General features: G+C 44.2%; 1 protein-coding gene across 6 annotated transcripts in view; it reads left to right on the top strand.

Annotated features, from left to right (window-relative positions):
* The window catches only part of CDC42SE2 (CDC42 small effector 2), a 114,275-nt gene extending 99,951 nt beyond the window's left edge, over positions 1-14,324 (top strand). For all 6 annotated transcript variants that reach the window (XM_081930840.1, XM_081930842.1, XM_081930839.1 and 3 more), the window contains 3 exons: positions 6,216-6,317; positions 10,577-10,693; positions 11,936-14,324. In XM_081930840.1, the coding sequence (XP_081786966.1) occupies positions 6,216-6,317; positions 10,577-10,675 (201 nt within the window). In that variant the 3' untranslated portion in view covers positions 10,676-10,693; positions 11,936-14,324. The remainder of the gene's footprint in view (positions 1-6,215; positions 6,318-10,576; positions 10,694-11,935) is intronic.
* The last annotated feature ends 12,665 nt before the right edge of the window (positions 14,325-26,989 follow it).

Here is a 26,989-nt window from a genome sequence, read left to right as displayed (position 1 = left end):
TACATGGCTCAGTGGGGTTTCCCTGCAAACTTTCTCAGACTGACTTAATCCAGGTATTTGAAATGTTAAAATCTATAAAGGGGTTAGGCAGGTAAGTAGGTAAGTAATTACATTAAGAGCTGCATCTCAGATATTGAATTCCCTACACAGGTATTGCTTGTGGGTAGAAAATGTGAGGCTGTACATGTATTGCCCTTGTAACTTCCCACAGAGGAAATGGTCTTGTTTTAAGTGACGCTGAAAGAAAGGGAAAGAGTGGGAGTGAAAAGGATACAGAAGCACATTTGATATATATATGTATGTGTATACACACACACACACACACACACACACACTAGATCCTATGCATATTCTAGCAGTGCTCTGTGGGGGTGTGACGTTTGTGTTTAGCAGCTTTAAAACGGAACAACTTCAATTAGTGCCTCGGTTGCCATAGTAACTGGGGCCTGTATTTTCAAAGGTTCACTCCATGTATGGGTAGAGAAGTTGTAAAAAAAAGAGAAGTGATGACTTGCAATATGGCATGACTCCATGTTTTGCAAAGAAATTTCACTGGGAAGACATCTCACCTCCCACCCTCAATTTTGATCCCAAACAAGTGTCTGAATTAACAGTTTTTGCACGGGATCATGCAGGTTGGGGTTACACAGCATGGCCAGTTGCCCCCTCCCAAAAGAGGACATGAATCACACACATACATCAAAGAGAATCAAAGAGAACATTGGGGGGGGGGTTGCAAGTGGTAGTAGCTATAAACCACTGTATCATGTAGAGGTAGTAACAGGAATAGGTTCTCACATTAAGCCTACTAGGTTCTGTAGCATCTAGACTCAGAACCTGGTTGAAGGCCATAGCTCAGTGGCCCAGGTTGAGCCCTTGATGTCTTCAGGTAGAGCTGGGAAAGACCGCTGCTGAAACCCTCAAGAACCATTGCCAGTCAGTGTACAGTATTGAACTAGATGGTCTGACTTGATATAAGTAGCTTCCTGTTTTCATAATATAGCCAGTGAGGGGGTGGAGACAGGTTATGAAACTCTTATTTCCGAGATGATTGTTGGCAGTGGGATGCCCAGGGGATTCTTCTTCTTCTTTGGCGATAACTCTTAGCCGAGTAAGATTGTCTTCCATGAACACAATCTTAACAGTGAGTCCATAAGTGACTGTGGAGGCCAATTCTGGATCCACACGTCCTTCTACAGTGGGGACAGAGGTTTCCAGGCGGGAGTCGATCATGGTGAGGGTTTGCCAAACATGCCTTCCTCTTAGCACATTTCTCTTCCTGAGTTTGAGCGTCTTCAAAGCCCATGACACCTTTGGTTAAGGCTGTTCTTCAACTGGAGCACTCGCAGGCCAGTGTTTCCCAGTTGTCTGTGTGTATACTACCTTTTAAAACATTTGCCTTAAGAGAGTCTTTAAACCTCGTTTGTTGACCTCCAGCTTTCCATTTTTAAGTTTTGAATAGAGTTGTTGCTTTGGAAAACGATAATCAGGCATCTGAACAACATGACCAGTCCAACAAAGTTGATGTTGAAGAATCATTGCTATGACACTGGCGATCTCTGCTTCTTCAGTGTCTATGGCACAGACCAAACTTCAATTCAGAGAACTGCCTGCTTTTGTGATCTCAGTGTTCATTTGAATCTTAGCCAAAACCACACAAAAACCTGTGAATGATAGATACGTGTAGATGCTTAAATGCCTTTAGTGGTGAGAAACATATGCATCTTCGTTAACTACTTTCAGGCTGCTTAGGGGAAGTCTCTTCAGTCTGACTCATCAGTGCAGACTGAGGGCAGATGGGAGAGGGGGTTATAAGTGACTGTGAAGGGCAATTCTGGATCCACACATCCTTCCAAGGGATTATGACTGTCCTATCTAGAGCATAGGGACACGGGTGGTGCTGTGGGTTAAACCACATAACCTAGGGCTTGCCTATCAGGTCGGCTGTTCAAATCCCCGCGATGGGGTGAGCTCCCGTTGCTCGGTCCCTGCTCCTGCCAACCTAGCAGTTCGAAAGCACATCAAGTGTAAGTAGATTAATAGGCACCACTCTGGTGGCAAGGTAAATGGCATTTCCATGCGCTGCTGTGGTTCGCCAGAAGTGGCTTAGTCATGCTGGCCACATGACCCGGAAGCTGTACGCCGGCTCCCTCGGCCAATAAAGCGAGATGAGTGCCGCAACCCCAGAGTCATCCGCGACTGGACCTAATGGTCAGGGGTCCCTTTACCTTTACCTGTATCTAGAGAATAAGTACACATGCTACGCTAGCAAGATAATTGTGTTTGTGAAATTTGCCCCCACGAGAGAGTGTTGGCCACCAGTCAGTCACAGGTGAGCCGAGTGTTCTTGGGCTTCCTGTTCTGCTTCTGGGCTTCCTGTGGGCATCTGGTTCGTCAGTGTGGCAACAGGATGCTGGACTAATTGGGCTTTGGCCTAAACCAGGAGGACCCTTTGGTTATCTGAGCCTCTTGGGCTTGCCAATCAGAAGGTCAGCGGTTCGAATCCCCATGGTGGGGTGAGCTCCCGTTGTTCGGTCCCAGCTTCACCCACATAGTAGTTTGAAAATACGTCAAGTGCAAGTAGATAAATAGGTACCACTCTGGCGGGAAGGTAAATGGTGTTTCTGTGTGCTGCTCTGGTTCATGCTGGCCACATGACCTGGAAGCTGTCTACGGACAAACGGCGGCTCCCTCGGCCAGTAAAGCGAGCTGAGCACCACAACCCCAGTCGTCTATGACTGGACCTAACGGTCAGGGGGTACCTTTACCTTTTAACTTTAGGCTGATTTTCCTCTGGGTCAGCAAGGGGAAATGTCGGGAAGACACCTCTAGCTGTGTGCTAGAAGTACCGTATTTTTCGCTCTATAAGACACACTTTCCCCCTCCTAAAAAGTAAGGGGAAATGTCTGTGTCTCTTATGGAGCGAATGCAGGCTGCGCAGCTATCCCTGAAGCCAGGAGAGCGAGAGCAATCGGTGCGCACTGATCCCTCTTGCTCTCCTGGCTTCAGGGATAGCCGCCTGAAGCCTCCTGAGTGCAGCGGGAGTGCTCCCGCTGCACTCAGGAGGCTTCGCGTTGCTTTCATTGAAGCCAGGAGAGCAAGAGGGATTGATCCCTCTTGCTCTCCTGGCTTCACTTCACAGGAGAGCCGCTGCACAGCTTTCCCTCTCTCTGTAGTGCCCCTTCAGTGAAGCGGCAGGAGGAACGGAGCCTCTTCCATTTCTCTTGCCGCTTCACTGAAGGGGCGCTGCGCAGAGACGGAAAGCTGCAAAGTGTCCCCTCAGCGAAGCGGGAGGAGAAACGGAGCCCCTTCCGTTTCTCCTCCCGCTTTACTGGAGAGGCGCTGAGCAGAAAGGGAGAGAACATTTTTTTTCTTGTTGTCCTCCTCTAGAACCAGGTGCCTCTTATGGTTGGGTGCGTCTTATAGAGCGAAAAATACGGTACTCTCTTGACATTAGAGCTGGACAATATATGATTTTCAGCATTGTGATATATTTCCAGCTAAACATGGTGATATACTGATATATCATGATATCTGAATTAAGGATGGAGCTATGTAGAGGCATTGGCTGGCTGCATGGTTTTTCCCGCATTGCATTTTTTGCACACACACACAAAACAGTGATTTGCAATATATTGCCAGGTCCAAATTATGAAACTGATATCACGATAGGGGCTTGAAAACGGTTTTGGATTATATATTGATATATCGCCCAACCCTACTTGGCATTAGCTTCAATAGCATAATATTGTGTGGATTGTTATTTTTAAAGCCGCTCTCCTTTGTCCTCTCCCATTTGACAGGTTCCTCGATAACATTCTCTTGAAGTGGCTAAAACGGAGAATAGGATGGGGGTGCAATCTTAAGCCCTGATGGGGTCTGCATACAAGTACATGTGTTTAGGATTATAGGGCCAGCAGTTTTGTTTTTGTTTTGTAGATCTGGCATGCTTTGAGATGCTTAACATTCATGTTAAGGAGTCCAGAAATCCTGGTGTGTTAGTTATCCGGAATAAGTGGGGGGCCTGGGAGAAGGGCATGCGTGTTGTGGGCTCGAGTTCATTCCAAACATAGTTTGCTTTTATGGGCTATGGCCCATGATGTATTCTCAGCTGTGGCTTTGATTTGCAGTGACTCAACTGGGGCAGTGTTTGGACAGCAAAAAAATCCTGCTGATGAGACGTGTAAACTCCCACCCAGATCTCCATGTGGTCTTGCCATCTCATCACATACCAAGACTAGGAGGATACTGACCCCTTTAAATATGTGATGGAGAGCAGGTTTATAGGGCCAGCAGTGAAGGGCTCAAGAAAACTCTCCAGGGCAATTGCATAATGTTAATTTTTTTTGGTTCTTAAAAAAAGAAATACATGCCTAGAATTACCTATTTGATTCTGCTTCACGGATAGATATGAGAATATTTTGTATTAGATGTTGGAATGAAGATTACTAAACCGAGATTTCGATTCCATCTTGCTAAACAGATTTCAAAACAAAAACAAAACTTAGAGGACAAATCCAGTGTTAAGTTGTTAGAAAACAACTTAATTCTGTGCTGACACTGTAGGGTGACCTCACCACACAGCATAAGAATGCCGCGTTTGCTTGATATTAGGAATAACATGATATTTGGCTCCATCTTAGAAAAAAATGGAAGTCACGGGAGATTAAAGTTTAATACACTACGCTTTCTCAAAGAGAGCAAGCTGTTCAAATAGGTGTGTTAAGTGGTAATTAAACAAAGAAATTAGCTGTGATCCTTTAGCTAAAAACATGATGATGATGTACCAGTACTCTTCTTACCTTGATAAAAGTGCCATGGGTGCAAACATAAAATGACTACCAATGGCAGCAACCCCCCTTCCCACAAAAAAACCCCTGCTCCATACCAGTGAGTGCAATCACAAAAAGTCCTAGTAAATATCTAGTTCAGACAAGGAATTATCATCCATCAAGTGAAAGCAGATAAAGCACATACATACAACAGGTTTTCCCCCAGACACATGATAATGATGATGATGATTTATTTGTACCCCACCCATCTGACGGGGATGTCCCAGCCACTCTGGGTAGCTTCCAACATACATAAAAACGTAATAAAACATTAAATCTTAAAAAGCATAAGATTCCTGTTTTTCTTTTTAAACTCTCCTCTATGCTCAACAGTTGAGGACCTCTTTTCGCCAGCCCTTTGGCAAGTTACAGACTTGTATAGAATATGTATAGAAGGAGAAAGGAACGGAGCCAGGCACAAGAGGAACATTTGATCTACATTATAAACAGAGTACAGAGGGATGCAGGTGGCGCTGTGGGTTAAACCACAGAGCCCTTTGGGCTTGCCAATCAGAAGGTTGGCGGTTCGAATCCCTACGACGGGGTGAGCTCCCGTTGCTCAGTCCCTGCTCCTGCCAACCTAGCAGTTCGAAAGCACATCAAAGTGTAAATAGATAAATAGTCACCGCTCCGGCAGGAAGGCAAACGGCGTTTCCGTGCGCTGCTCTGGTTCGCCAGAAGCAGCTTAGTCATGCTGGCCACATGTACGCCGGCTCCCTCGGCCAATAAAGCGAGATAAGCGCTGCAACCCCCAAGTCAGCCACAACTGGACCTAATGGTCAGGGGTCTCTTTACTTTTATAAACAGAGTTAGAATTGACTCCTCCTTGATATACCTTTGCTGACTCCTGTCTTGCACACGCATCTTATACTTGCACTTATAAACAATTACAAAGAAATTAAGTTATCAAATATGGACCACGGAGAAGTCAGCTACCCAAATGTGATACAAAGAATGAGGACACCAGGAGTGTGCCTCATCTCTGGAAAAGTATATGAATTGACCTAGATGGCTTATAGAGGCAATGTGAGCCGTTTAAAAACACACCATGGATTGTGCTTTCAAGCAAGAAGATGAGTTCTGAACTAAAATGCATTAAACTCTTTGCAAGCAGTTAAAAGCAGTGCTTTTTTCTGGAGGTACGCATACCCCTAAACATTTTGTGAATCTTTGTACTTTTTGTGTATTTATTTTTCCCGATTTGAACTTTAAAATGGTGATTTTCTTGAGTCAAAAAGAGAGTACCCCTAAATATTTTTTTTAGAAGGAAAAAAAGCACTGGTTAAGAGTAAGTTTCCAGTTGCATTTATTATTTGGCTCATGCTTCATATTTAAACCTTATTTGCCTTTGAATGAAACTGGTGTCTTTTTCTCCCCTTTCAGAAAAGACGGCGGCGAATCGATCGGAGTATGATTGGTGAGCCAACAAACTTTGTTCACACAGCTCATGTAGGTTCAGGAGATCTCTTTAGTGGAATGAATTCGGTAAGCTTTTGCCAGGAATCCTGCAACATTTTATTTTATTTTTCCAGCTTTTTTCTTTTCTTTATATTTTATACATTTATTTACATTTTATACATTTTTTTGACAAAGTAATAACCATAAATAAATAAAGAAGAAAAATGTGCACCCTACCGCCGAGACCATTCCATGGTAACTATCCAACCTCCCAAAATTTCAACACCTCTTGCGATGGTTTGACCCCTTTCCCTTTTAAAAGTACAAATTCTACAAACACCCTCCATATCTCCTCAAAATAATTTCTCCCGCATATTCCCTGTCTTGCCTTAATGGCACATGTTAATTTATCATTAATAGCTATATCCCACACCTCTTTATACCATTCTTCCATTTTATATTCCGCTTGGCCCTTCCACTTCCTAGCTATAATAATGTGTGCAGCTGTCAATAAATTTGTGAGTAAGTCCTTCATAGCCTGTGAACCTTGCACCCCATCCCTGCAGCATTTTAGACTGTATCCTTGAATATGTATATATCCTAAAACATTAAACAATTTAGATTTGTAGTGTACTCCACCCTACACTAAAGATTAGAGATGTGACGTAAAATATTGCTTCAATTTTTTTTACAAGATGACACAGATGCTCAATGACTTATATTTTAATGCCAAAAATAGGTTGGATGCCTTTTGGCCACGCCATTTTGCAGCTCTTACGAGGCAGTATATATTCAGGAGGGCAGGAGGGAATGCATCAGTACTGGGAAAAGAAGTAGAAAGGAAAACTCAAAGGTGCAAAGGAATTGGTTAACTTATTCAAGCATCAACATTTCTAATTAGTTAAAGAAGTCTTCTTCACGGGCAGCTAGAAAACAAATACAGTGGTACCTTGGTTTTTGAACAAGACCATTCGACTTCCAAAACATTCGAAAACCGAAGCATTTACTTCTGGATGCATTTACTTATGGAAAACTCAAAATGGAAGCCACATGGCACGTTCGACTTCCAAAAATCATTCGAAAACCAAAGCAGTTACTTCTGGGTGTTCGGCGTTTGAAAACTGAAACGTTCAACTTCTGAGACGTTCGAAAACCGAGGTACCAAACTATATATTTACAGTGTAATCGTGCTTGTTTTCAAGTAAGTGCATATATAGGACTGTAGCCTTGGTGTATCCTATTAAGAAAATTATGGCTTCATTTATACCTTTAACACACCAGCATATCAAATATAAGAGTATTGTAGCTGATTCACTCAAATGAATAATATCAGAAAGCCTGTAACATGGACAACCTAAATGGTATATTATAGATTGTTTCAAAGTAAGGCGGGTAAACAGTGTTAGAAGCATAGTATTACTTCTCTTTTCAGAACATTTGTAGTGTTGTCTAGTAAACAGAAAAAGTTGTACTTTCTCCCCAAGAAGATGTCAGTCTGTAATAAAAAATGCATGTTAGAACACAGACAGCTTCAGCTTCCTTCTTCCAACCCAAAATGCTCTTTCCTATATCCCTTTTATTGTACAAGAAACTCTTGTTATCATTTTTTTAATAGGCTCAAATCTGCTATGTAAAAATGTATGCTAACTAGTTTCTTCAAAGGAAAGACTGAAACTGTTTCTCGAAAGGCCAAAATGTGTGTTTGCCTGCAGCTAGCTATCTAACCATACAAGAAATAAACCTAGGAACTGCTAACGAAGGAAAATATCGCACACCACTGATGAAATTAACAAATCAGCTGTTCTAGAATTGTTTGATTGGCATGACCTTTGAAATATCCTGGAGAAAACTTGGATAGCCCTAGGTAGAAATCCCTAAAGTCACACATTCCTATGTTAGCATAGCTCACTAGAAGCAAGAATCAAAAGAACTCACATCTTCACTGAAGAGGGCCAGAGATGGTGTTTGCAAACCTAGAATTGAGATGAATAATTGAGGTTTAGGCTGCACATATTGGAGAGCAGGTTTGGCTGTTAACTTGCTGCACAATCACTGAGGGAACAAACTCCCTGTGTTTTTTGTTCCGCCAGCACAGCACTATATTTAAAATGCATTAAAGGTGTTTACAAGGTTGGAGAAATCCCTGTCCATTCCTTATATGGATTTGGAGTTTCTGTGAAGGCATGGGGAATGAGCTGCATTGAAGTTACAGATCCAAATGCTTTTAAATCCGTGTTCTCTTTATCATCTCTTCATTTAATGCTGCTTGGGGATCTGAGCTCCCAGAATACATATTTCAATTTTAAAAATTGCAAAAATAAAGAGAATTTTATATTTCACCTTACAAAAAAGGGGCATAGTAATATCTGATTTTACATTCTTGAATTTTAAAAATAAATTATGCATGTACAATATTATTATTGTAGCAAAGTGACTTCATGCTCAGCTGTTTTGCATATTTATTGCACACATAACTGTCTTTTCCAATTTTCCCAAATAAGTTTGTTCTCCCTAAAGTCTGTTTGGATTCATGCCTTACAAATCACAGTAATAAATGCCATTTTCTTATATTTTTATGGATAAGCGTTTCAAAACACTTTTGTCTCTGTCTATTTCATCCTAGAAGAGTTTATTTCATCTAACAGAATTGATATGTTAACATTTCGCTTAAATAAATCTCCTATTAAAAGAGTAAGAGATGAATCAGTTGGAGGAAAACATGATCTCTTTTGCATAGCTATGTAGACATCTATTTTTAAGACATCTGTTGCAATGCATACAACCTGTGCAAGAAATTTTGGACTCTTATATGATATACACGATTCTATTTGTCTCTCCTAAAAAGAAAAAAAATTCTGTTTCTAAGCCATGTTTATAACTCAAGATCACACATGTATATCAGCTGCAACATCAAATGATGTACAAAACACTGATCCCATGCTGCAGCTACGAGGGACTGAAGGTTCCCTTGTATGTTACTCCCACAAAGTTGTGATCATGTGATCACACAGCTCACCCTGGCCCTGATGTCCAGGCATTAGGCATGAGAATCCCCACCACAGGGTGAGCTCCTGTCACTCTGTCCCAGCTCCTGCCAACCTAGCAGTTCAAAAGAATGCCAGTGCAAGTAGATAAACAGGTACCACTGCGGCACGAAGGTAAATAGCATTTCCGTGCACTCTGGTTTCTGTCACAGTTCCTGTTGCACCAGAAGAGGTTCAGTCCTGCTAGCCACTTGACCTGGAAAACTGTCTGTGGACAAACGCAGGCTCCCTCGGCCTGAAAGCGAGATGAGCGCCGCAACCCCATAGTCGCCTTTGACTGGACTTGACTGTCCAGGGGTCCTTTAGGGACAGCATTGGTTTAGTAAAGAGATGTTATTCTCCTTATGGAAACTAAACAACTAGGAAAAGTGCTATCCATGTCAAATGTGTTCAAATGCCAGTAAACCTACCTTCTAGGAATGAACTTGTGCTAAATCAGTTGCTCCCTTAAAGAGGGCACGTATTGCAGTGAAACCTGGACAACCGACACCCTGTGTTGTGGGTGGGTACATTTGGTCAGCCACAACACCTGATTGGTAGGTCCCTCAAAGCTGGGTACAATCTGGGCAATGGGATGCAGTCCAAATGGTTCGAGGGACCTATTTATGCCCATGCACTTGACCCAGAGCTTCCTCTTTCAGCATGTGCATTTGGAACACCCGCCCACCTCTCCCTACTTTTAGGGTTTGTTGCGCTTGACCTTGCTTTACCGTCACGTGTCGTCTGTCATTGGGACAGGGGCACGGCAGGAATTTTCCCCACTTGGCTGATTGGCTGTTGCCATTTGGGTTTCGCCTGCCGCGTAGCAAATTGTCACAACTTGTAAGGTTGAGGATAGGCTCTGGTTCAGGTGATAGGGATGGGAGAACGCTCTCACTATCCCTATGTGAAGGTTATTCTGTTAAAGGAATCCAGGGACTCGATGGTTTGGTCAACCCCTGAGAGGGGGTTGTGCCCGTGCCTGAGTCCAGGGGGACATTTGGGTGGCAGAGTTAGCCCGTTCCCAGCTTTCTGCTTATCCAGGTGTTCACCCTTGGCTGACCTATGCTGGAACCCTGGGTCAGCGCTACCTGCATGGCAGGGAGCTAGTCGAACCAGAGCCTATGCAACCAGTCACTTTCCGTAATCAATAAAGTTGTGGCCTAAATTCTGCCAAAAAACAAACCAAAATTTGAGTCAAGTGTGAATTTATTTTAGGGGGGAGGTTTCTGGGTCTGAACATGCAATGTAATGAACTTGAGAGGCCACCAGTTCATGGCTGACCGTGACACTTTCTTTCCTACCCTTTCCCTGTATGTCTAGGTGAGTTCAATTCAGAACCAAATGCAGTCCAAAGGAGGCTATGGAGGAGGAATGTCTGCAAATGTTCAAATGCAGCTTGTAGATACAAAGGCGGGATAACCGTGGGACATACTTTGAGTGAGTATTACAGAATTTGCAAGCGCTGTGGCCGACTTTTCTCCGCTAGTAACCTAGTAACAGAAAAGAAGCTGCTGTGCTCCTTTTAAGCGATTCTCTGTAAATAGCTTGTTCATTATATTTGCTGCTAGCCCAGGAGCAGAATGCAAGAAATATGTGCATGGAAATGTGTGTTAGGTATTATGCAAGGAGCGATAAGATCAAGTACTTCCAGTACCAATTATAAGAAAGAGATTTTGTGCGACTGATTTCGCACACTCGTCCGTCAGGAATTAGCTTTAGGCCTTTGGCGCTCATCTTTGTAGGAAATATTGGCCCCTGAAGTTCTCAGTGGTACCAAAATGAGAGCAGTTAAATTGCAGAGAAGGGGGAACATCACAGTCAAAGCACGATTGCATAAATAGAGCATGCGAGCATTTTTTTAATTTCTGATAGCAGTAGGTGGTTTCATCAAACAATCTCTTAAGTTCCTTAGTTCCCTGCTCCCACACATGGTTTCCTACTGCTGCTAGAGGTTAGGAAACACACATTGTAATGATGTCTCAACGTGAGATAAAATTTGCGCTATGTGTCACAGTTTGAGAGAACACAGCCTATGGCTGCCATGTTCAGTAGTAGCTGCTTGCAAGCTACATTTCTTTCTTTTCCCACTTTTTTATACATTTATTTACATTTTATACACTTTTTTTTTTACAAAGCAATAAGAATAAATAAACCCCACCACCAAGACCATTGTAACTATCTAGCCTCCCAAAATTTCAGCACCTCTTGCAATGATGGTTTGACCCCTTTCCCTTTTAACAGTACAAATTCTACAAACATCCTCCATATCTCCTCAAAATCATTTCCTCTGCATATTCCCCGGCTTACCTTAATGGCACATGTTAATTTATCATTAATAGCTATATCCCACACCTCTTTATACCATTCTTTCATTTTACATTCTGCTTGCCCCTTCCACTTCCTGGCTATCATCATTCGTGCAGCTGTCAAAAAAATTCTGAGCAAGTCCTTCATAGCCTGCGAATTTTCCACCCCATCATAGATTGATAATAATGCTGCCTCTGGAACTTTGGTCAACTTTAGCCCAGTGATTTCTGTTATCTCCTTATATATATATTTTACATATTTACACCACCACCACATGTGAACATAATTCCACAAGCTACATTTCTGCCCTCGTTCTGAGAATGTCTTGTTTGTCTTCTTACTCATTCATTGCTCTGTTTCCCCCCCCCACAGATCCTTGTGAATATCTGTACCTTCTTTCCTGTGTTCCTCTATGCCTTGGTGACTGCTTCCTGTGCTCATGAGAGAAGTTGATGGTTCATCACCCACCCCTTGTGATTACGCCGTTGAAACATTCCTTTTCTGCTGTGAGGGTGACATTTATCAGACTGGTCTTGTCATGCTTTTCAAGTGGCAAGCTTACATCTCACTGCTACCAAAACATCTGTGGACATGTATTGGTTGGTTGAGTTGTTCTTTGGGGGACATTTTTAGTCTATTCTCAGCATTTTAAAACAACATTTTTAAGCGATCTAAACATGTAGTTTGGTGTTGGGTTGACCTCTTTATTTGTACTCCCTCTGCAAGGCCTCGTTTATGGCATTCTCATCAGTTGGTTGTTGTTGTTTTTTTAATCCTTATTTCCTTTTCTGTGATTAGAAGCAAGCAAGTTCCTATTAATATGTTGAACCTGTCATTGTTAATATAATTTTATTATTTTTTAGGGAAAAGGTCTGGGACCTGCAAGCACAATGATCATTTCACACAGTCAGAAATCAGCAGAGTATATGAGCGCATGCTTTGTGAATTTGCTTGGTATGGTGGCCTGTTGGGTGCCAAAAACATTTTTTTTTAATGCTTGTTCTTTCAGATGGATGATATTGCTGATTAAAAAGTTTTGCAATGGCACCAGATCATGCTAATCTCTCTGGGGGAAAAGGTCTTGTATCTTTTAGCTGCTTTGGAAATACATCGTCTTAGGTTTTGATCCAGCTGATCTTGAAATAATAAAGAGAGCTTGCATTCATAAGGCATCTTGTTGTAAATGTTCAGTATATTTATTTGAAAGAGCTGACCTCAAGATTGTAACCCGGTGTAGTAACGTACATACTAAATGTTGTGGTTGCGCTTTTGTCTGGTTAAAGAGGCGTTGTTATGTTGGCTGCTTTTTTCTTTTCTCTCTCCCCCCCACTTTTTTTTTTAAAAAAAGCTTAATTTTAGGCCATTCCGGCATTGCCAGTAGCAGCATGTTGAACTGCCTGCAATATTATAGCTGGAATTTAGTTGACCTCTCTAAGTAGTTGGCAGTTTCTGCGTACTAAATATTTAGGGGCCATGTCAGTTGCTGAAAGCAACATAGTAACCTGGCAGAAACTGGTGCCAGCGAAAACAACATACAGGGTGGCTTTTTGCTATATTGGTCAAGAAGCCTTTTGCTCAGGTTCCAAAGCATGTTCCTCTTTCACAGAGTGTGAAAATTGTGTTTTTTAATATTGCACTGTTCTTGAAATATTTCTGTAAGTGGTCCTCTTTTCTTTTCTTTTTTTCATCTTCCCTACCCTCATGCCCCCTTGGTCATAAGAAGCTGAAGTCAGTTGATTAAACACTAGCAAAATATTTTTTGAAAAACCACATTTAGAATGCTCCTCATACATTTTTAACATCTTAACTGGCAAGTGGCATTACTGAGCCTAAATGGGAAAGTTCTTGAAAGTGACAAGCACAGATAGACACAACACAAAAGAAAGAGAGAGAGTAAGAAAAGAGAATTTGCTGCATAAAATCCATTCATTTCCACATGCTTCATGCAGAAACATTATGAAACTAGCATTGCTTTGTAGTTAATGCCGAAATATTTCTCTCTGCTCCCATTGATAATTTGTAATGGGAAGACACTAGAATGAAAGGTAATCAAAAAACAGTTTTAGTTTTTTTCTCCTGGTACTACTGAAAGTATTAATATTTTTCAAAAGCTAATAAAACAACATCAATTGGATAAGGATCCAAGACCACTGTTGAAGGCCCAATCTACCAAGGAAGTCATATGTCTAAACATCTCTGAAATGAGTAGAAGCAGTGGCTGAGCACATCTGTGCAAGATACTGCTCCACATTCATTTCAATGAGCTAAGTCCAGAAGACGTTCCTGTTGCATCGATCCCATAGACTTTCTGAGGACAGCAAGGCTATAGGACCATAATACGATTTTGTGGGGCAAAGATGCAATTTAGATGTCCCATCAAATCATCTTCACTGACTGGAAGTGCTGATTTATGAGGTTGCACCTCTCTGTGGCTGTTTGGGTCAAATAAATGCCAACTTAATGATAGTTATCTTAGTTCAATTGTGTACATTCTCAAAAATGCTCTTCTAAATATAGGATTTCAGAATTATTTTCACTTTTGTCCTTGCTGACGGAAAATAAAATTTTTGGAGCATTTGTTTTGTCTGGGGGGAAAAGTAATAATCTTCAGCTCAGTCGCCAGAAAAGAGAGACATATTTTTATAACAAACATACTTTTTTTTGTACATTATGTTCATTCTTAAATAATGTAAGTTCAATGTTGTCTTGTAGATATTAAAAGGAGAATATTGACTTTTGATTCAATAAATGTTTTCTTTCAGCTGCTGGTTTACCTAATTCTTTATCATAACCACTACCTATTGGTTTGGAGAGTTCAGAGCCTGCAGGCCTTCAAAACACAGTTTCACCTTTTCAGTTTTAGTGCTTTACTCACTGGAAGGTAAAGGTGGGGACCATATGAAAGCAGCTTTGTAGATTATCTTTTAGATCACTATTTAACAAAATATTGAAGCCTGGAGCATTGCTATGGAAGATTTCACCCACTTTTCTCAAATCAGATTCTGTAGAAATAATTATATATACACCCTGCCCATCTGGCTGGGTGTCTGGGCGGCTCGCAACAGAACACCAATAACAATAATAAAAAAGGAGCAACATCAAACATTTAAAACTTCCCTAAACAGGGCTTCCTTCAGATGTCTTCTAAAAGTCAGATAGTTGCTTATTTCCTTGACATTTGATGAGAGGGCGTTCCACAGGGCAGGCGCCACCACCGAGAAGGCCCCACAGCAATGCATCATATTTGAGACTGCCTAGATCAATGACCAAGGAATCGCAACAGGTGGTTCACAAATAATCTTGTGGATGGATTATTAACTGCTACCCACCATGTTGATTCTGTTTCACGGGTATTGAAAGATAGCCATTGGCTTCCAGTTTGTATGTGGGTGCCATTCAAAGGGCTGATTTGGACTTATAACACCCTAATATCTCGAGAATTTAACATCACTACTTCAGATGTCTTCTAAAAGTCAGAAAGTTGTTTATTTCCTTGATATCTGATGGGAGGGCATTCCACAGGGCGGGCACCACTACTGAGAAAGCCCTCTGCCTGGTTCCCTGTAACCTCACTTCTCGCAGTGAGGGAACCGCCAGAAGGCCCTCGGAGCTGGACCTCAGTGTCCGGGCTGAATGATGGGGGTGGAGAAGCTCCTTCAGGTCTACTGTGCCGAGGCCGTTTAGGTCACTATAGGGATGGGGAACCCACACCTAAAGGACGGCATTGATGAATTATACACCAATGGGAGCATGTGAGTAGTTCCATATATTTATGTTAGTCTCTGAGTGTCATTGCTTATGTAGTCCAAATGGCTCCACGCCTGCCCAAGAGTGAGGTATCTACAGGCTCGGGGGAGGTAAATCTAAGGAGGGAAGGAGCCCCCCAAAACAACCCAATGCAGACAGAGTATACTCAGTGGCCATGAGATGTTGACTGAGTGTCGGGGGTGGAGGGATGGAAAATTGGGTGGTGCTTGCAGCTGCTGTTAAAATTGTACAGCAATGAACAGGGCGGAGCAATGGAGAACTTCTGAAACCACAATGGGATATTAACTCCGGCCAAGGCATGATGGAAAGCAGCAACGGCTGTAAAAAGATAAGACATAACATTTTACAAGGACAGGAAGATACAACACGGACAGAATAATTGCCTTCTCATGAGGTGGCCAAAGTATTGGAGCCTCAGCTTCAGGATCTGTCCTTCCAGTGAGCACTCAGGGCTGATTTCCTTCAGAATGGAGAGGTTTGATCTTCTTGCAGTCCATGGGACTCTCAAGAGTCTCCTCCAGCACCATAATTCAAAAGCATAAATTCTTCGGCGATCAGCCTTCAAGGCCAAAAGAACAAGCCTAAATATAGGGAGATGAGGGCGGGTGATCCTGCAAGTTGTAAGAAAATGAAACTCTCCAACGACGTGCAGCAGCTTAAGTAGCCCCTCAGCAGCCAATAGCCAACAGAGGGGCAACCAATGAGGTATTGTGCCCATTCAAATGGTCCCGCCTCACAACAGGGAGGCAGTTTCTTGTGATCTCACCGCAACATGTGCCCTACATGATGGAGACCTGACTTATGTAATGGAATGTGTAATTCATCTCTATCTCTGTAAGCTTCTGGGATTTTTTTTCCTCTCCCCCTTTCCTCCCATTTTTTTGTTTGTTCGAAAAGTCTCCTAACTTAACCTGACAGTTTCAATCTCTTGTCTCACCATGTGTTGACATTCAAACATTTGTCTTCTATTGTACTTTGCACAAGTGTCAAACTTGGGAGGTGAGCATTCCTAATTCAAACAAGAATGTGCTCCAAGAACTTAAACTTGTTAAACATTAACAGCCAAGTTGTGAAACTTGCTCTGCTGGAAAAACGAAAGCTCAGTTTACAGATAGTATTTAATTCTGAGTAGGCCTGCTAAAATGTATAAGATTGAATTGGATACGTGCTGGAGCTGCAATGTGGTTGAGGGAAGGTTCTTTCATATGTGGTGGACCTGTAAAAGGGTAAAAGAGAATTGGGAAATAATTCATAATGAATTGAAAAAAGTGTTTAAAAGCACTTTCCAAATAAACCAAAAAAGTCCTTTTTGTTGCGGATAATTCAGATGGTGTCAAAAAAGGTTATTTTAGTATGCCATTACCAAGGCCTGTGTTTTGTTAGCCCCAAAATGGAAAACTAGCGAGGTCCCAACCAAAGAAGAATGGCAAGTTAAACCGATGGAATATGCGCAGCTTGCAGACTTAATATATAGAATAAAAGAACAAGAAGAAATATGTTTAAAGAAGATTGGAAAATATTTATTGAATATATGGGGAGAAATTGTGTACGCTTGAAAACATTGGGAGCATTAAGATAAATTCAACAGTATAAGTAAGTTTTGATGGATATAGTAATGGAATACGGAATGGTTTAGTTTATGTAAAATATGCAGGGATTTATGATATGCAAAATGAACCATGGAAGGAGAGGAAGTCACTGATATTTTAAGGTTGTTTAAATGAATATTCTAAATTGTAAAACAGAATATAGATACATATATATATACATATATATACGGTATATATATATATGCAGGTTTTGGTGTCCTCGGGTGTCTTCCCGTGTAAAAGTTGGGGTGTCTAGGCGACGTTTCGACGAGGTCTCACTCGTCATCTTCAGGCTGGTGCTTTCGGCTTCTTGTTACTGGAACAGAGCAGGATCTCAGTGTTTGAGTTCCTATAAATACTGTTGAGTAACAAGAAGCCGAAAGCACCAGCCTGAAGATGACGAGTGAGACCTCGTCGAAACGTCGCCTAGACACCCCAACTTTTACACGGGAAGACACCCGAGGACACCAAAACCTGCATTCCTGTACCCGTGAAAATCTACGAAAGCATATATATATATATATATATATATATATATATATATATATATATGCTTTCGTAGATTTTCACGGGTACAGGAATGCAGGTTTTGGTGTCCTCGGGTGTCTTCCCGTGTAAAAGTTGGGGTGTCTAGGCGACGTTTCGACGAGGTCTCACTCGTCATCTTCAGGCTGGTGCTTTCGGCTTCTTGTTACTGGAACAGAGCAGGATCTCAGTGTTTGAGTTCCTATAAATACTGTTGAGGGGGTGTGGTGTATAGCCTCCAATGTTCTGGGCAGAGAGGGAGTTCCCAGGCTAGTGTGCCTTTTCTTCTTTTGTTCCTTAATTACTTGAGGGATATCTTGAGTGATTTCTTGAGTGATATCCTGAGTACCACTTAGGTGGGTCATTAGGTGTGGATTAGTTGCTAAAGTCTTTGTGTCTTGACCTCTTGAACTTTGTGAAGAGTTTTTCTGAGAAGATGGCTGTACTGCACTTAGTTGTGCTCTGGCTTGGCTTCGTGTATAGGGGCGAGCTGTGGTTTTGTGGCCTGTGTCAGCCAGATCTGTGTAGGGACCCCCCTGCAATCCCTACACAGATCTGGCTGACACAGGCCACAAAACCACAGCTCGCCCCTATACACGAAGCCAAGCCAGAGCACAACTAAGTGCAGTACAGCCATCTTCTCAGAAAAACTCTTCACAAAGTTCAAGAGGTCAAGACACAAAGACTTTAGCAACTAATCCACACCTAATGACCCACCTAAGTGGTACTCAGGATATCACTCAAGAAATCACTCAAGATATCCCTCAAGTAATTAAGGAACAAAAGAAGAAAAGGCACACTAGCCTGGGAACTCCCTCTCTGCCCAGAACATTGGAGGCTATACACCACACCCCCTCAACAGTATTTATAGGAACTCAAACACTGAGATCCTGCTCTGTTCCAGTAACAAGAAGCCGAAAGCACCAGCCTGAAGATGACGAGTGAGACCTCGTCGAAACGTCGCATAGACACCCCAACTTTTACACGGGAAGACACCCGAGGACACCAAAACCTGCATATATATATATATATATATATTCACAAAAGCTCAGTTTTTGCTGCCATGTCATCACAAACCTAGATACAAAATACTTATCAGTGAATTGTGTTCTTCCTTCTAAAGGACTTGGCAGGCGCAAATCCACTTTCTGTAATGGTTAGAGTGCTGGACCTGGGAAACAAGAATTCAAATCCTCATTCAACCATAAAGCTCAATGGGTGGTCTTGGGCCAGCTCCTCACTCTTTGCCTAACCTATCTCACAAGGTTGTTCTGAGGATAAAATGGGGAGGAGAACTCTGTATGCCATCTTGAGCTCCTTGGAAGAAAGATTGAATATAAATGCAAGGAATAAAAAACATAAACCCATAGCCTGTTTTGCAGCATTGTTGGGTCAGGTCAGAGTCTAGTTTGGAACAGCTGGGAGTGGTTTCTACACTGTCATTAAAAAGCAATGCCTTAGATCAATACTCTCTACAGTACTTAGACTGATAGCGGCATCACACTGTCTTCAGCAAAGGCCTTTCTCAGCTCACCTCCTTCAGATTATTTGAACCAGGGATGCCACAAATAGACATTCTTGCCAAGCTTCTCCTCCTTCTCCTGCTCTTTGTGCTTTGGTAAAAGGTAAAGGACCCCTGGATGGTTAGGTCCAGTCAAAATCGACTATTGGGTCTGGCATTCATCTCTGTTTTCAGGCCAAGGGAGCCGCCGTTGGTCCACAGACAGCTTTCCGGGTCATGTAGCCAGCAGGACTAAACCACTTCTGGAGCAATGGAACATCCTGACGGAAACCAGAGCACACAGAAATGCCATTTACCTTCCCGCCACAGTGGTACCTATTTATCTACTTGCACTGGTGTGCTTTCGAACTGCTAGGTTGGCAGGAGCTGGGACAATGCAACGGGAGCTCACCCCATCACGGGGATTCAAACCACCAACCTTCTGATCAGGAAGGCCAAGAGACTCAGTGGTTTAGACCACAGCACCACCCATGTCCCGAATAAACAAGCACAAAATCACTGATAGATCATCTTGCCATTGTGAAGCTCAAAGCAATGAATATGATGCCTCCCCAGCTGTTGCCATTGGCTGTGGGTTTCTTGTGATGTCACAAAAGCACTTGGCAACTGAATGGACATAAAGGCAGGCCAAGGGGAAAGCCCTTTTCTATTTCCAGCAGGACACACCTGGCAATGGATGTGACATTCAGCACTGCCCAGGTTTCTTCCACTTGGAGCAGGCAAAGTGGTGAATGGAAGGAGGGAATCCTCTGGCAGTGGGATGCTAGGGAGCGATAATAAGGCAAGTTTGCTTGCTTGAAGGCTGCTGATATCTGTGGTTGGAAGCTGGTGGACGTCTCATGATGGACCTGAGAGAAGCTGGCAGATGTTGGTGGATGGAAGCCAGTGGCTTTTGAATTCGGAAGTTGGTGGAGGCTACAAGGCTAAAGCAGACTGATGTTTGTGGATGTCAGCTGATGGAAGTTCACCTTTGGAAGACAGTCAACAGAAGCCAGTGGACTGAAACCAGGGCACAAACGTGAATGGATGTCATGTTTCTGGATGTCGGCTGGTATATGTTTGTGTGAGTACATGGGAGGTTTCAAATGGGGTTGAGGCAGAATAATGTTTGCATGTGCACGAATGTGATGTGTGAAAGGTGGATATTCATGAATAGATGGAGACCATGGGAGGGGGGATATTGGTTTCATGGAATCAGAGAATCAGGGAATTGAGTTTGGGAGGGACCCTAGGGGTCATCTAGCCCAACCCCTTACAATGCAGGAATCTTTTGCCAAATCTGAGACTCAAACCCACTGGCGTGCTTTCGAACTGCTAGGTTGGCAGGAGCTGGGACAGAGCAACAGGAGCTCACCCCGTCGCGGGGATTCAAACTGCCGACCTTCTGATTGGCGAGCCCAAGAGGCTCAGTGGTTTAGATCACAGCACCACCTGCATCCCTGGAAATAATAGTTAAAGGACCCCTGGATGGTTAAGTCCAGTCAAATGCGACTGGTGCTGGACTCCACTCCACTTTCAGGCTGCGGGAGCTGGCATTTGTCCACAGAGCACTTTCCTGGTGGAAGAGATTAAATGAAATGCACAAACAAGAGCTAAATAAATTTATTTAAAGCTAAATAAATAATGGCTTCTTATCACACCCACCCACCAATGGGAAACGTGCTAATTTTATATGCAAATGGGTCTCCTTTTCATAGGAAGGGAACTTATACATGACAACACGTTGCCCGTTTCTGACGCAGCATCTATTTCAGCCCAACATCGACAAAAGCAAAAAGGGAGATCTTTTTTTATAGGGGATAGCAATCACGCACAGTAAGGGGAGATGGAGCGAGACAAGCAGGTGGTGGCAAAGCTGTTTGGGCCTCCAGGGATCCTGCAACTCTTTTTCTCAGCAGAGCAGGGCTTCAGTTCAATGCTGAGAAGGCTGGCGTTTCGAGTCTGACAGTAGCTGACATGCCTGACAACCAATCAGCTACACATCGCAAGACCTGAAGTTCATATCAGGCATTTGGGGATTTCTGCAAGAAAGAATAAGAAGAGCCCTAGCAGATCAGACAATCCTATGGGCAGCCACCAACTGGGATGGCTTCAAACGAGGATTACAGTGGTACCTCGGGTTACATACGCTTCAGGTTACATACGCTTCAGGTTACAGACTCTGCTAACCCAGAAATAGTGCTTCAGGTTAAGAACTTTGCTTCAGGATGAGAACAGAAATCGTGCTCCTGCGGTGCGGTGGCAGCAGGAGGCCCCATTAGCTAAAGTGGTGCTTCAGGTTAAGAACAGTTTCAGGTTAAGAACGGACCTACGGAACGAATTAAGTACGTAACCAGAGGTACCACTGTCCAGGAATTCACGGAGGGCAAGGATATGAAGGAGCAGCCATTCTCTGCCGTTGTACAGCAGTTCACACCAGTGCCTGCCATCTCTGAAACTCCCAGGTTGAAAATTGCCATCATCACCTCATACAAATATAAATAATAAACAAGCTGTGATTCTCAGTATTTTAGTTGCTAGGGTAAAATTATCACGATGCATGACCATTATTTTTCTCTTGGCATTCACTGGCCAATTTTTTGTATAACTTGCACTTACTTGTGGATTTTTATTCTAAAGTAGCATGTTATGTTATTCTAATGATGCTACTCTTCCTTCTCAGCTGGAATTTAAAGCAAAACTTAAAGGTAAAGGTACCCCTGCCCGTACGGGCCAGTCGTGACCGACTCTAGGGTTGCGTGCTCATCTCGCTTAAGAGGCCGGGAGCCAGCGCTGTCCGGAGACACTTCCGGGTCACATGGCCAGCGTGACGAAGCTGCTCTGGCGAGCCAGCACCAGCACAGCACACGATAACACCGTTTACCTTCCCGCTATAAAGCGGTACCTATTTATCTACTTGCACTTAAGGGTGCTTTCAAACTGCTAGGTGGGCAGGAGCTGGGACCGAAAGACGGGAGCTCACCCCGCCACGGGGATTCGAACCGCCGACCATACGATCGGTAAGTCCTAGGCACTGAGGTTTTACCCACAGCGCCACCCGCGTTCCTCAAAGCAAAACTTACCAAGGTGTATTGAGGAATAATTCTTGCCATATACTCCTGTCGTCAACAATCAGCATGAAGCTTCTGTGCCATTCTTCTGCAAGGCTTCCATGTTCCATCAAATCTAATAATGGAATGCTGTATAAACAAAAAGGATTTTGAATTCTAGTGTTGCTATTCCCTGGAGGAAGAACTGCCAGGAACTCCACCCAACCACTCCCCACGGATTATAAATGTTACAGCAAAACTGACCCCACACCAACTGCAGAAGTAAATTCCATTGTGTTCAAGGGGGTTTATTCCCAGGTAGGTGAATATAGGAGTTCAGCCCCTACTTAAGAGAAGTTACTTTATATCTGATTTAAAACACACAGAGAGAGACGGGTTGAGAAAGCTTCCAGGTTATATGAGCAATAATCACACCACATGGAATGATGTTCAGTAACCAGAAGTGATGCATGAAATCAATGAAGTTTTTCTGTGTTGTCTAGCAATTGGAATGATCATTTGGAATGAAGAGTGCATACATTAACATGAGCAGTGTCGGATATGTGTATAAGTTAAACAAGCCTTAGCTCAGGGCCCCACTCTCTTGGAGGTCCCAAAAAAATTAAGGGGGGGAGATAAAAAACAATTAAAATAAAACCTACAAACAGCAACAGTGTTTTGTGTTGTGTAGGCTCCTATGATATAAGTAATGGGCCCCGCCTGCTAACCTGTTCCCTAAAATATCACTGGTTAGATACCTATTAGGTCCATAAGTTACCATATAGCATATATTCAACACAAAAAACAGTGACAATTTGTTGTTGACAAAGGACAGCTGGACATATAAAGGGCCCCATTACCTCCAGTAGCTTAGGGCCTCATCAAACCTAAATCTGGCCCTGAACATGGGCATGCCGGTGGAGTGACAGCCATCTGTCTGTCTGTCCAGCTCAACATTCAAGTGTTCTGATAAAAGCCGTCCCATGAGAAGCTGAAAAACAGTTCTGTCACTTCCGCTGTAACGATTTGAGCATCGTCTGCTCGGCTGAGTTCACAGTGAGCGTCTGTGGTTCTTGCAAAATTCTGCCCTACTTTTCGTGAATCTTGGCCTACTTCTGACAACCTCTATCAGGTATCACTGGAGAGAGAAAACCTAGTTTGTCTGGGCAGCCTGAAGGAGGTACTTTGAGCTGCTCTGCTGTGGTAGATTTAAAACTGCTGAGAAATCCAGGCAAAGAAATTGCCATTGAATATATATATACACCAGTCTACACCCACACTTTGTTACAGAACTCCCCATCTCCCCATGTAATTTCAAACTATCCCATTTTCTCAATTTAGCTCAACCCAGGTGGTCTTTTTTTCGAAAATTATGCATAGCTGTGTGTCACAGTGTCCGAGTTGTAATATTAAGAAGACTCAGAGTACCACTAAACAATTTTAAAGGAAAAAAAGCAGTGCTTTTGCAAATATGGCCCAGGGGACCTAAAACTATAGAAACAATGGTTGCACAAACTGGGGGAGGTTCTTATGTTGGGGAAGTTATCAAAGGAACAATGGCTGGTGTTAATTCTGAACTTTTCCTTTGACTAAAGGCAAAGGCACCCCTGACCATTAGGTCAGTCACGGACAATTCTGAGGTTGTGCGCTCATCTAGCTCTGTAGGCCAAGGGAGCCAGCGTTTGTCCGCAGACAGCTTCTGGGTCATGTGGCCAGCATGACTAAGCCGCTTCAGGTGAACCAGAGCAACGCACGGAAACACCGTTGACCTTCCCGCCAGAGTGGTACCTATTTACAGTGGTGCCCCACAAGACGAACACCTCGCAAGACGAAAAACCCGCTAGACGAAAGGGTTTTCCGTTTTGGAGGCGCGTCGCAAGACGAATTTCCCTATGGGCTTGCTTCGCAAGATGACAGCCCATAGGGAAATCTCCGGGACAGTGGGGAAGCGCAGCGCGTCTTCCCCGCTGTCCTCGGACCTCCTCCGAAGCCTGGCGGCGGGGCGGGGACACCTCCTCCCACCGCCGGGCTTCGGAAGGATGCCCCGATGCCGGGCGGCGGGGCGGGAAATCCTCCCTCCGCCGCCCGGCTTCGGGGCGGGAAAGCCTCCCCCCACCGCCCGGCATCGGAACAATGCCCCGATGCCGGGCGGCGGGGCGGGAAATCCTCCCTCCGCCGCCCGGCATCGGAACGATGCCCCGATGTCAGGCGGCGAGGCGGGAACGCCTCCCCCCGCCGCCCGGCTTCGGGGCGGGAAAGCCTCCCCCCACCGCCCGGCATCGGAACGATGTCCCGAAGCCGAGCGGCGGGGCGGGAAAGCCTCCCCCCGCCGCCCGGCATCGGAACGATGTCCCGAAGCCGAGCGGCGGGGCGGGAACGCCTCCCCCCGCCGCCCGGCTTCGGGGCATCGTCCCGATGCCGGGCGGCGGGGCGGGAAAGCCTCCCCCCGCCGCCCGGCATCGGGGCAGGAACGCCTCACCCCGCCGCCCGGCTTCGGTGCATCGTCTCGATGCCGGGCGGCGGGGCAGGAACGCCTCCCCCCGCCGCCCGGCATCGGAACGATGTCCCGAAGCCGAGCGGCGGGGCGGGAACGCCTCCCCCCGCCGCCCGGCATCGGGGCAGGAACGCCTCCCCCCGCCGCCCGGCTTCGGGGCATCGTCCCGATGCCGGGCGGCGGGGCGAGAAAGCCTCCCCCCGCCGCCCGGCTTCTGAACGATGTCCCGAAGCCGGGCGGCGGGGCCGCGAAGCCTGGGCGCACTGGCAACTCTCCGCAAGGAGCGCTCCCGCTGCTTGCGGAGAGGTCCGCGAAGCCTGTCCTGGACCTCTTCTGAAGGCAGGCGGGGGGCAAAAGTCTTTGTCCCCCCTGCCTGCCTTCCCAGGGGCTTTTAAATCGCCCCGGACAGCGGAGAAGTCCTCCGCTGTCCCGGGCGATTTTAAAATGCCGCCCGCCAGAAGAGGTCGGGGGAAGGCGGTTTCCATAGGAACGCATTAATTGATTTTCAATGCATTCCTATGGAAATCCGTGCATCGCAAGACGAAAAACTCGCAAGACGAAGAGACTTGGGGAACGAATTAATTTCGTCTTGCGAGGCACCACTCTACTTGCACTTGACGTGCTTTCAAACTGCTAGGTGGGCAGGAGCTGGGACCGAACAATGGGAGCTCACCCCGTCGCAGGGATTCAAACCACCGACCTTCTGATCAGCAAGCCCTAGGTTCTGTGGTTTAGACCACAGCGCCACCTGCATCCCTTTCCTTTGACTATTGCTACCATTTCTAGAATACGCAGAGAAGCTACTTAAGGCACTTGCTAGGCATCTACCCTCCCCCCCCCAAAAAAAAACACACCACAATTTCAACTACTGCAGATTATTTCATTTTTAATCTGCAGTAAGAATGTGTTGTCACCATATCAGTGCTCATCCAAAATTGGTTGCCTCGAGCAACACTACTTGAATTAAAATGAAGCATATTTCAGTGGTATATTTTAATGGTCTAGTCTAGTCTGTCTCCTGTTACCTTATGTAATTGTTCTGTGGTAACTGATTTTAAGTGGATGTATACATATATCAAGAAGAGCACATTTCTGTCACAGGGTAAGTCTAAAAATTGGAATATTTTGCACATTGTCTATCTACTTAAGTTTCATCCTTTGCTATAATAATGCCTACCCTCATTTTTATATGAAAGAACTGGGGTGACGAAAGGGGATGTAATACTTGGAAAGCACTGAGTTGAATCACCTGATTACTGGAAGCCACATAAACCTCATCTAGATTATTGTGTGAAATCAGAAACATCATTTCGTCCTAATAGGGACATTTGTCCCTGTGCAAGCTTATGTGTTTTAGACAGCACAAGGTGTCATTTCATGCATAACATTGGGAATTCTGCAGAAAGCCTGAGGCTGCAAGCTTATCTGGGAGTAATTCCCATTAAACTCAGTAAGATATACTTTTGAGTTGACATGCACAGGCTAGCAATGTTAGGGAATAATGCTAAGGAATAGGATGGAATGTTTTGGTTAGGCAGATAAACCCACATGATTTGGGGAAGATTAGGAGGGACTGAGTGGTGCATGCTCTGGCTATCTCCTGCTTGGACTACTGCGATGAGCTCTACGTGGGGCTACCTTTGAAAGTGACCTGGAACCTACAATTAATTCAGAATGCGGCAGCTAGAATGGTGACTGGGAGTGGCAGGTGAGACCACATAACACCGGTCTTGAAAAACCTACATTGCTTCCCAGTAGGTTTCCAAGCACAATTAAAAGTGTTGGTGCTGGCCTTTAAAGCCCTAAATGGCTTCATCCCAGTATACCTGAAGGAGTGTCTCCACCCACATCATTCAGCCCAGACACTGAGGTCCAGCTCTGAGGGCCTTCTGGTGGTTCCCTCACTGCGAGAAGTGAGGTTACAGGAAACCAGGCAGAGGGCCTTCTCAGCAGTGGCGCCCTCTCTGTGGAATACCCTCCCATCAGATGTCAAGAAAATAACCAACTATCTGACTTTTAGAAGACATCTGAAGTAGTGATGTTAAATTCTCGAGATATTAGGGTGCTTTAAGTCCAAATCAGCCCTTTGAATGGCACCCACATACAAACTGGAAGCCAATGGCTATCTTTCAATACCTGTGAAACAAAATCAACATGGTGGGTAGCAGTTAATAATCCGTCCACAAGATTATTTGTGAACCCCCTGTTGCAATTCCTTGGCCATTGGATCAAGGCAGTCTCAAATATGATGCATTGCTGTAGGGCCTTCTCGGTAGTGGCGCCCACCCTGTGGAACACCCTCCCATCAGACGTCAAGGAAATAAACTGACTTTTAGAAGACATTGGAGGGCAACCCTGTTTAGGGAAGTTTTTAATGTTTGATGTTTTATCACTTATTATTATTATTATTATTATTATTATTATTATTATTATTATTATTTTGGGAGCTGCCCAGTGTGGCTGGGGAAACCCAGCCAGATGGATGGGGTATAAATAATA

Source organism: Podarcis melisellensis (genome assembly GCF_964234715.1).
Source record: "Podarcis melisellensis genome assembly, chromosome: 11".
Taxonomy (NCBI): domain Eukaryota; kingdom Metazoa; phylum Chordata; class Lepidosauria; order Squamata; family Lacertidae; genus Podarcis; species Podarcis melisellensis.
Note: the sequence above shows the minus strand (reverse complement) of the source record. Positions and strands in the feature narration are given on the sequence as shown.